This window comes from Triticum aestivum, chromosome 5B (genome assembly GCF_018294505.1).
Source record: "Triticum aestivum cultivar Chinese Spring chromosome 5B, IWGSC CS RefSeq v2.1, whole genome shotgun sequence".
Classification (NCBI taxonomy): Eukaryota; Viridiplantae; Streptophyta; class Magnoliopsida; order Poales; family Poaceae; genus Triticum; species Triticum aestivum.
The window spans coordinates 305,849,077-305,860,690 of NC_057807.1; the positions used below are offsets into that span (position 1 = coordinate 305,849,077).

Sequence of the window (11,614 nt, forward strand, 5' to 3'; positions counted from 1 at the left end):
AGGCAATCCAATCACAAGAGGTGGTGGTTTTAGTCATTTTTGACAGTGGAAGCCTAAGAATAAAGTGTGGCAGGTCAATATTGTGATGAAGAACCGCCCAATAATTACAAAAGTCATGTTTAAGTCATCTATTCCCTGGTGGATTACAAGATCATGATTAAATTGATAAGTATGAACCGGCCAACATTGCCGACGGATCATACAAGGTTCTGGATTTTCGGACAAATCATGCATTATGATTAAGCCGGCTAAAGTTCTGGCGGGTTACAGAGGTTGTAATTTAAGCCGCACAAACAAAAAATGGCGGGTTAGATGATTATCAAATCAAGATAGTTGATATTTTGCTAAGTGAAGGGCAAACAGGTTCCGCAAGTTTGCAGCTATATTTACGGATCTACAGCAATTCAGAAAACAGAAGGAAATGGCTAAACCTAAAACATCATGGAAGAACTAGTGTGCTCGGGATTGAATATCAGAAGAGAAGAATGAATCTATGATTGGAAACAAGTGCTAAAAACTGCTACCGCACAACTTCTGTACTTCTTTGGAATTGAACTAAGCGTTGGTGAAAAAAAAGCTATGACGAACTCGGATGAACACAGCGACCACCGATGAACTAGGGCAACCTAATGCAGATTGGAGGTGAGGAGAAGCGGCTACCTGGTGATGTTCATGAGTAGTCGGCGGGCACTGCAATCTCTGGTCAAAATCAGGTTGATGCAGCGGCCAGGTTGGAGATGTTGGTGAAGGTCGACTGCGGCAGTCAGTGCGAGGAAGACAAAGAAGAGAGAGGGACGGGGCTAAAGTTGAAAAAGGACCCCCCATGCTTATTTATAAGGGAAAAGGTGAATAGTGAAATGGCAGGCGCAAAAATCAAGGAGGCATCGTGGTTATCTCAACGGTGCAGGTGCCTCGATTCTCGGATGACCAGTTGATGCAAAAGATTCGTTGTGATGTCATGGATTTTTTATAAATTTATTCACATGGATCATGGCGGGTTACAATGTTTTATTCAAGGTTAAGCTTTGGAAAGATGACTCTCCAACTAAAGTGATGAAGATTGACATGAACAAGTTCAAGTCAACCTGGGGCCTAATGTTGGGGATATAACCCTGAGGTGTGACCCACCTAGGAGGGGTCGGGTTACACCATTGGTGACTCAACAAAGAAGGCCCAAGTAAGCCCAAGAAGACAAGTGTGAAGATGGCGGCTCAAGAGCGGGCCTGGTGGCGGCCCAAGACTCGGACGTATGAATCGCCATGTTGTGGCTTGCCTGGTAAGGCAAGGCGACTTAGAAACCTGGCTGGTCACGTTGTGTGATCCAGCTCGGAATCTGGTAAGCCACCGGGCCTTGACCTGTGTATATAAAGGCGAAGACTCGGCGACAGGTTAACTTAAGAGACAACCCATCGATATCTAGGTCAAGCGTAATTGCGCCCTTGTAATCGATACCCAAGCAATAAGAAACAAGAGCATAAGTAGGCTTTTACCTCATTGAGTGGGGCCGAACCTGGGTAAACCCTTTCTGTCCTTTGTCCTGTTCAAACCCTTTGAGATAACCTATGTTGTGATGGCTCCACACCTAAGTCCTTTCACAAGGGCATCTGCCATGTCAAATCCACGACACTACCCCTACTATGTCACTAGTTGAGGACACTGCAAGATTGAACCCATCACAAAGCACCTCTCCCATTGCAAGATAGATCAATCTAGTTGGCCAAACCAAATCAATAGATCAGAGAGAAATACAAAGCTATTTAAATCATGCATAAAAGAGTTCAGAGGAGACTCAAATCATATTCATAGATAATCTGATCATAAACCCACAATTCATCAGATCTCGACAAACACACCGCAAAAGAATATTACATCAGATAGAACTCCAAGAACATCGAGGAGAACATGGTATTGAAGATCAAAGAGAGAGAAGAAACCATCTAGCTACTAGCCATGGACCCATAGGTATGTGGTAAATACTCACACATCATCGCTAGGGCAGCAAGCTTGATGTAGAGGCCCTCCATGATCAAATCCCCCTCCCGCAGATCGCCGGAAAAGGTCCCAAGATGGGATCTCACAAGAACAAAAGCTTGCGGCGGCGGAAATGTATTTTTGTGGACTCTTCTGATTTTTTGGGAATGTTTGAGAATATATAGAGGTGGAACTAGGGTTAGGGGACTCCCGAGGGGCCCACAAGCTAGGGGCGCGCCACCCCTGGGGCACGCCCTAAGGGCTCGTGGCCTCCTCGGGACTCTTCTGGCCCTCTCTCCAAGTCACGTAGGTGTCTTCTGGTCCAAGAAAAATCATCATGAAATTTTTATTCCGTTTGGACTCCGTTTGATATTCCTTTTTTGAGAAAGTCAAAAACAAGGAACAAGCAGAAACTGGCACTGGGCTCTAGGTTAATAAGTTAGTCCCAAAAATATTATAAATTAGCATATTAATGCACATAAAACATCCAAAACAGATAATATAATAGCATGGAACAATCAAAAATTATAGATACGTTGGAAATGTATCACCCTGCAGTCTGCCTGCTGGCCATCTACAATCTTTGGCTTCACTTTGAAAACTTTCAGCCATAGGCCGAAGTGCGGTTGGACCCGAAGAAAAGCCTCGCAAATGATGATGAAGGCCGAGATGTGGAGGATAGAGTTCGGGGTGAAGCGGGAAGCCTAGTCCTCGGACGAAGTGGGGGACGAACACCACCCTCTCGCTGGGCAATGGTGTGGGGATGACCTGGCTTACTTCTTGGGCTCGGTGAACGACGGCGGCCAGAAGGTAGCCGGCGCACTTCAGATCCTCGATATCTTTGTTGGTGACGATCGAGGCCTCCCACTTGCCTCCCACACCAGATCCGACCCTCGTCAAGTATCAGGGGAGGGGAGCCCTGGGGGAAAGGTGGATTGGAGCGCTTGAGCTCTGTGGATTGAAAAAAGTAGTGGCGAGAGGAGGAAAAAAGCGTGAGAAGATAACTACGGCCGGTCTCTTTTTATAAGCAGTCGTGATACCAAGAGTCCTTTAAACGCGCCTCTAGCCTCGCTACTTCCTGATATACTCGTGACTTTATGCGTGAGTGGGATACTGGGAATCATTGGTCAAATCCCTTGAAAATCAGAACACGATCTACGCCTCGATGGGACGTGTCATTAGATGGATTGCCTCGAACCACGCATCGAGTTCTCATGTTTATGGCCGGCGGCGACCCTTCGCTGAAAAATGTTAGTTACCGGCACTTCATATGTTTGAGTCGTTGGCCTTCGAGGTTAAGTAGGAGCTGTTGGCCCGGAGTCCATATTTAGTGTGGATCAGCACGTGGTTGGATTAGACCATGTGCCTCCTGAAGACTTAACCATATGAGGTCGTTCTGAATACTCAAAAGGAGGGAACTCACTTGTAAGCCGGAGTCTTCAGATGCGAAGGATGCGGAAAGCTGGCGATGGAGGCTAGTTCGGGGGCTACTGAGGGAGTCCTGGACTAGGGGGTCCTCGGTGGGTCGTCCTATCTCTCGTGGGCCGAACAGTTGAGCCGCGTTGTATCCAGACCGAAGATGTTTTAATTCCTTGGTGTGTACCCCAAGTCAAGGTGGAAGACTCAGCGTCATTGATCCTTCTATGTAACCGACTATATGTAAACCCTAGTACCCCTGGTGTCTATATAAACTAGAGGGTTTAGTCCACATAGAAAAAAGAGAACATCCACAATCCTATTAGCCTAGGGTTTAGTTAATCTGATGTCATGGTAGATCAACTCTGTAATCCTCATATACACAAGCAATATAATCAAGTAGGACGTCGGATTTTACTTCTTAGAGAGGGACCGAACCGGGGTAAATAATGTGTCACACGTCCCTTGTTCACCATCGATCCAAAGTCCACAGTTCGGGATCCCCTGCCCGAGATCCGCCGGTTTTGATATCGACAGGAACCCCAACAAGTTTGCAAAGATAAGCCCATCCCTCAGGGCCATTGCTTCGGCCATCATTGCATCAGATGTATGTATTATGTATTTGCACTGCGTAGCTAGAAAGTTTCATTTGCCATATCTAATAACTGTTGTTGTTGCTCCCACCCCCTCATCGCAAAAAAACAATGTCTACATGTACCTTAACAAATCTAAGATCAGGTTTCATCCACCTTGATGCACTAGTGGCGTTCCGGTTAAGATTCACCTCGTGGTAGTTACTAGTGATCGCCAACACAGCTGTATGCCATCTCGTAAGTGGTGGTGGATTACCATCATGTGTGAGGAAGTGTATTGATGGATACGTTGTCAGGAAAAGAATAATCCACCTTTGTGGTGTTGGCCAATCAGTTGGTTACGTCCAAGTTTTCTCTCTTTTTTAATTGATGTCCAAGTTTTCTTAAACCTACACCAAACAGGGAAAGTTTGGAGGAGGCTGGACGTCTGCCCACGGTTAGTTGGACCACACCTCCCACACCATCCATGTGTTTCACTTAATTTTTTCTCTTGATTCACCTGGCTCACTGCCAGCGATAGCTCATTGTCCGAATTTGATGACTATAGTTAGATGACCGGCGCCCTGTCCGTTAAATGTGGCACATTTGAACGTGTCTACGAAGATGATATGGTGATGTCCAATAGGCAATCACCATTGGAGTTGTCCTTAGCCATCGCAACTAGTAATTCTCTACCTTTTTCTAGAGGAACATAACTTTAATTGCCTTAGTCATCTCATTCAAGACACACATTATTAGAGCATCTTCAATAGATGATGTATTTACATCACTAAATTGTAGTTCGAGTAAAATATACATCACCTAAAACTGCATTTTTACATCACCAAAAACCTTCAACTCCATAAATGATATAAAATAGTCAATGCTCCAATAGGTGATGTAAAATACATCAGTCGCATGGTAGTTGCTCCAAAATTTTGTTGTCTCCCAACAAAACACTCACTAGTATCATACCATGTGGTATGGATCATGATTAGAAATGATAAAACACATTTGGATTTATGTTGTTGCAAGGGGGTCACAAGGTGTGACAATTATTGGTTATCGGCAAAAAGTATGTAGGATCTCAAGCTATGGCATTACAATCGACAACATGATAGCATATGTAAACACTCATGACATTTAACATGATTCTTTTTTATTATTGAAGTTACATGCACAAACGAAAATATTATGCATCACAAATCTCTAAGATTCACCATGAACATGTGAGGAACATGCTTCTACATCAACACATTATAAAACATAGTACAGCCAAATACATGTCCAATGCAGAGAGGAAAGTTTAAACTAGCAAATGAGATGTAAATAATCTAAAATTTTGATAATGCTCAAAGTGTTTTTGAAAGCGCATGTTGACATGTCTGGAATTGCTAAGATGTTTGCTAAATATATGGTTAAAGATGTAGAGGACAACAGTCATGCAAACTCTTCATCTATGATGAGTACTGTTACATGCAAAGGTAGTCAAAATTGTAGATTATAATCTAATGTCTTCAAATACATAATAGTAGGCATGTTGTTGTTACAAAATTGAACGAATAAACAAAGGGTATACAAAGCTCCAGCACATCAAAGAGAAAGCAGGTTGAACCGGTTAGTCAGCACACTTTTTTCTCTTGTAAACACTTTGTTTAACTGGACGATCCCACGCACGTTGTTGCAGGAATGTTTCGCAATATATTCGGTTAGAATTGGTAGTATGGAACATGAATATTTGGAGTAATAATATGAGAAGTAAAGATGAAAACAAATATGATTTGTAGTGTTTGATTATTGTATAATGTAAATACCATAATAGAATGTAAATTCTTATGCACATTTGCATGTCGAGGTGGCTTTTTATTATGCATGATTGCATGTTGTGGTGAACCTTTCTCCATGCATATTGAATGATGAGGGGCATACTTGCATGTTGAGAGAAATAGGCTAGTGGGGGATAGCTATTTAGATATAGAAGATTCGATATACTATCTTTGTTTATTGTATCATCATATATTGCCAAAATACATCTATATTTTAAAATTCCTTCATACCTAACTATTAAACCAATCATTCAATATGTTGTAACCTGGATATATGATTTATATAGAGAAAGTTGGAATTCACAAATGTTGAGTTAAATGCAAGTCTAGTAGCCCAGCTAAAATAAAATGGATCTATCAAGATGTAGCATGAAGAAGCTGAAGCAGTCAAGAATGACCTGCCAGGGGTAGATCCAGGATTTAGACATGAGGGGGCGAGAAAGATAATAATCGTTCAAGAGACACAACATAAGATTGTAGTCTCAAAGTAGAATTGATATGAATTTATGGCAACATATATCTGGTAATATGTAAAATACTTACATTTTTCAGTAGCATATCGACTGGATTGTGGTTGGAATTATTATCTACAACGGGTTGCTGGATTTGCATTTTCTGTAATATTTGAGGTAGAAGAATTGTGTTTGAAAAACGAAATTGTTTTTCTTGTATTCTTTCTCTTTATCCTTCATTTGTTGAAACATTAAACAATGAGTAAAATTAGATTCCTAAACTATAATCCTACCTTATCTGAGCGATTAAAATTAAATCATTATCTTCAAAGAAATTGTACTAATTCAAAAATATTATAACTTACCGATGACGTTCCTTGGTTCCTTGAAGTTGATTTTGGGATGCATGATGATGACAAAGTAAACAAACTATAATGAACACTATCCTGGATTCAATCACCGCTGAAGTAGAGGGCCATCAGCCCTGCCCACAGCGGCGGAAATAGTGAGAGCTGAGAGGCGACGGGCGATGACGTACGGAGCCATCTGACCTAGAAATCACGATGCCCACGAACAAAATTGCGTGAAGGATAGGGAACTGACTAGCCGATCTCACGTCTTCACCTAATCCCTTTTTCTGATGCGTACAACTAGCGATAAGGCTTCAAATATGATTTCTTGCGTTGGGCATGGGTAAAACATTATTATGTTAGCCCATTAGCGTCAGATGTATACGTACAGACTACTGAAACTAGTATACCTAGACGAAAAATCATAGGGGGGACGAGGCGATGGGGGGTGTCTGACCCCTGCTCGCACCCCTGCCTCCGCCCCTGGCCCTGGCAGAGCAGCAACAAGAACATGAAGTTGTCAAGGAGGCCCTAGCAGAGCAGCATGAAGAGCCTAAAGTAGTCAAGAAGGCCCTTTCAGAGCAGCAACAAGAAACTGAAGCTGGCAAGGAGGCTCTGATAGGGCAACATGAAAAACTTGAAGCTATCAGGACAACCCTAGAAGAGCACCAACAAGAACTTGAAGCTGTCAAGAAGGCTCTGTGAGAGCGGAAAGATGAACTTAAAGGTTTCAAAATCACCCTGGAGAGCACCATGAAGAAATTTAAAAGCCCTTCTAGATCAGTATGAAGAACTTCAAGCTGTCAACAAGGCCCTTCCAGAGCAGCATAATGAAATTAAAGCTTAATTTCATGTGCGCTACTCTGTCCCATGGTTTATTATTGTAATGTCTCATATGGTCCGTGTGGAATTTTATAGTTTGTATTCAAATTTAATTGTTTCACAAATTCATATTTAATTTTCGAAAGTTGTGAGTTTTATTCAAATTTGTCAACAAAATGCAATATAAACCAAATTATAGGCGTATGCAAACTGTGACGATAATGCATGTCGTTACCAGCATATGGACCCACATGTAAGCAGCCAGGGCGCCACGTCTGGGCCCACTTGCAAATGCAAGCAACCAGATCACCCATGTATGGGCCCACCTGTAATTAGCAACATCATCATATTCTTGGCCCATGTGTTAGGATCTTTGATTGGTCAAATCTGACGAAACTTGTTGTTAGTGACGGCCACCGTCACGCGAAAAAAACCCACAAGACCCACATATAAGCAGCCACATCGTACTCAACCCATATGTCTGAATCGATGACTGGTCAAACATGACGCATTAGTTGTTAGTGACGGATTATCATCACCGAAAACGGTATTAGCTGACAAGTCGGTCGATCAAAGATGATAGTCTTGGTTGTCACCGAAAATGAACTTCCGTGACAAAACTCGAACCATCACCTATGATCTTAGGTGACAGAAAAAGTGGAACCATCAAAATTTTATTTTTGCTCTTCAGTGGTGGTGGGGTGACGTCCGAAAACCACCATCAACACATTTTCAGTGACAAAATTCAGTTTTGCCTGACACAAGTGAACCGCCCTAAAAGTCCTTCATTTTGCAGTCTCCTCCAGGACCACCTTTGCATCCTTGAAGAAATCCCTTGAGGCGGTCGTCGATGGTGTCGCCGGCACATCCTGCCTCGGTGAGCTCGGTCTCGTCACCGCTACCGCCCACCTCGAAATTGTGTAAATGTGGAATGGGGTTAGGACTAAGAGAGAAGTAGAGAGGGGGATGAATGCAGCTGAATAGGAATAGAGGCGAGAACGACGAGGAGTAATTGGGATTGTGTTCGCTCAGCCCAGTTTCAGCGAACGGTCTTCGGAGCTGATGTGGCGACGGGCCTGTTTCAAGATTCGTGCTCCTCATCCAACAACAACCAAAGCGTTCGCGTGAATTTGCTTGTTATCTGACGTCAGTTCACTAGCTTTTTATATAGGTAGAAGAAGAAGAAAGATCTATCCGGCATCTTTCCATATATTTACAGGTGAAGGTTTGACGCCTCCAATAAATTTCTGAATATTCGGCAAATTAAGGAGAGCCAACCAACATGTAGGCGTCGATCGACCATGGAAGGAGGAACGTTCATGGTCTCTCCACCGAGCCGGCCTAGAAAGTCGGCACAACGCCGCAGCTGGAGTCGGACAGCACGGCTGCGGAGAAGTACTGGTCCACCTCGAGGTCGGCGTCGGCGCGCTTGGCGAACCGCCCCTTGATCCGTGGCCTGGTCTCGGCGTAGGCCTTCCGCGACGCGTACCTGATGGTCTTCTCGAACCGCCTCATCTTCCTCTTCTCCCTGTACCGGTGCACCCTGGCCTCCCTGTCCATGGCCATGCCCATGAACTGCGGCGACATGTGCGCCGCCGCTGAGAAGAGGTCGACGCTGCTCTCGCTGCGCCTCATGTACGAGCTGGTCACATCCTGGACGGTGCTACTGTTGTCCGGTGATGATGACATTGAAAGCTGGAAATAATAAGATGAGACAAGTACGAGAAGATGGGCATGCATGGAGATCAAGCACTCTTGGTCGATCTCAAGATTTCCATGGTTACCTACTGTGACATTAGAAGGGAGTTGAGATCAAGGTTTTGCATATCTAGAAATTGTTAACAGCTATGTGGAGATCTTATAGGCTTGTAGCTAGGAGCCGGGAACCAACAGTTGCTAGATAGAGATCAAGTCCATAGAATTCATGCAAGTAACTCACGCTGCGTTGGAATGTTGCGCCAAATCCGTACCCATGGTTAGAATTTTGTGCATCATACGACATCTCCGCCGTGAAGTCCTGCCGCTCATGCAGCTGCGCCACCGGCTCGCCGGGCACGACGAGCTCGTGGCTGCCCTCGTTGCTCTCCACACCGTGGCCGCGGTACTCCTTGCCCGACGCGTCCTTCTCGCCTGCTCGCCCGAGGTCAAGGAAGTCAGCGACGAGCGCGTCGCCGAACGCCGGCGCATCCCCCTCCGGGCCCCGGAGCGGGTCGAGCAGCAACCACGACGTCGCTTCCTCCTCATCTCCCTCTCCCTCGCCGTCGTCGTAGTAGGACCTCCGGCCCTCGCGGATGGGCCAGGAGGAGTTGACGCCGCCGGGGCGGACGACGAAGGCGCCTCCGGCAGGGGAGGCCGGGGCCACCGCGCCCATCGGGACGCGGCGGTGGCGGCTGGCCAGCGTGTTGGCCGAGTGCACGTCCGCGTCGCACGCGGCGCAGAGCGCTGCCGAGTCGGCGCGGCAGTAGAACGCGCACGGCGCCGACCGGCACGAGTCGCAGCGCTGCTGCAGCATGCTGCCGCCGCCGCGCAGCTGGCCACGAAGCTCCGGCTCGGCCTTGATCATCGCCGCGCGCGAGGTCGATTGGTCCAGTTCACCCACCGCTCAGGCGGGCTATATATACGCTTATCCTGTATCTCACTCACCTCCGTCTGACTCTATCACGCGCAGTGAACAAGCTGGAGCGCAGGGTGCAGCGTGCGGCCTTGTGTTTTGATCTGGTTGGGTTTTCGTCTTGTGGACGAGAGTTAGACAAGTCTGCATGGCGGGACGTCGGCGGGAGATTTCCGGCGGCGACACGTTCGCGGGGTTCGAACGGCTGAGAGAGCCTGGTCCCTTATCTTGTGGCCTGGCGCGCTCACGGTGGGACCGGCTAAGAGGGCTTGGTGGGCCCCACAGGATAACGGGTTGCTGCTCCTGGCCAATGCTGCCTTGCACTTTCGACACGTCTCTATGCCGGTCTCCCATGGCAGACTAGTCAAATCTTATCTGCAAGTTCCCATTGTCAAGGCTGTTGTGCCATGTCAGTCTTTGTAAGCTGCGTTCTAGAAAAAAAGTCTTTATAAATTACCAAAGGGATATGCAATGCAATTATAGATCAAATGTCAGGATTTTGGTTGGGTGATGATGGAGAGAGGAAGAAAATGGTTTGTGTGTTTGAAGATGAGCATTCCAAATAAGGAAGGGGGCACCGATTTAGGGATGTTCATAGTTTTTTCGAAAAAGGTTTCTGCTCCGTTTTATAGATAAAGCAACGATCAACTTACAACTCGACACAACCAATCACACAACACAACTCCCCACACACACCCGATGCAAGATACATAGGTGCCAGAGGACAAGTACAACCCCCACCAACTCTACGAAGACAAAGGTTGAACGATAAATCACACCATGGAGTCAATGGAGCCCTCAACCGATCCAACAACAAAGAGGCGAAGTTGATACCCGGCGAAACAAGAGTGCCAAAGCAATGCCATGTCAGTCTTTGTAAGTTGCGTTCTAAAAAAAGTCTTTATAAATTGCCAAAAGGATATGCAACGCAATTATAGATCAAATGTCAGGATTTTGGTTGGGTGGTGATGAAGAGAAGAAGAGGTATGCGTGTTTGAAGATGAGCATTCCAAAGAAGGAAGTGGGCAATGATTTAGGGACGTTCACATTTTTTTAAAGAGGTTTATGCTCTGTTTTATAGATAAAACAACGATCAACTTATAACTCGACAGAACCCACCACACAACACAACATCACACACACCCGACGCAAGATACATAGGTGCCAGAGAACAACTACAACCCCCACCAACTCCGCGAAGAAAAAGGATGACCAATAAAGCACACCATGGAGTCAATGGAGCCCTCAACCGAGCCAACAAGAAGAGGCGAAGTTGATACCCGACGAATCAAGAGTGCCAAAGCGGTGTCTTCAGGAGGACTACGACACCAAAGTGCCACCACCACCCGATTCGAAGGATGAAGATTTTCACCCGAAGCATGACGAAGGGCAAGAAGCGGCCACGACAGAGACTCCACGAAGTTGACGACGTCCATGGATGCCGCCTACGATGATCCAGCCAACGCCAACCAGGGTGTTCGCCCGGCAAGAATGCTTCACATCCGCCCACGATGCGCCAAGACACGACATATATCACACCACTAGCACAGATGTCAACCCCCAGCCACCACGCCACCCCCACGGCCATGGTAGC

At 45.9% G+C, this 11,614-nt stretch overlaps 1 protein-coding gene across 1 annotated transcript; it reads right to left on the reverse strand.

The window, feature by feature from the left end:
* Positions 1 to 8,528: 8,528 nt before the first annotated feature.
* On the reverse strand, positions 8,529 to 10,168 carry LOC123111537 (zinc finger protein CO3). The gene is made up of 2 exons (XM_044532342.1): positions 9,349 to 10,168; positions 8,529 to 9,104 (listed from the first exon to the last, which is right to left on the reverse strand). The coding sequence occupies exons 1-2, from the start codon at positions 9,970 to 9,972 to the stop codon at positions 8,751 to 8,753; spliced, it is 978 nt and encodes a 325-aa protein (XP_044388277.1). The 5' UTR covers positions 9,973 to 10,168; the 3' UTR covers positions 8,529 to 8,750.
* Between the last annotated feature and the right edge of the window lie 1,446 nt (positions 10,169 to 11,614).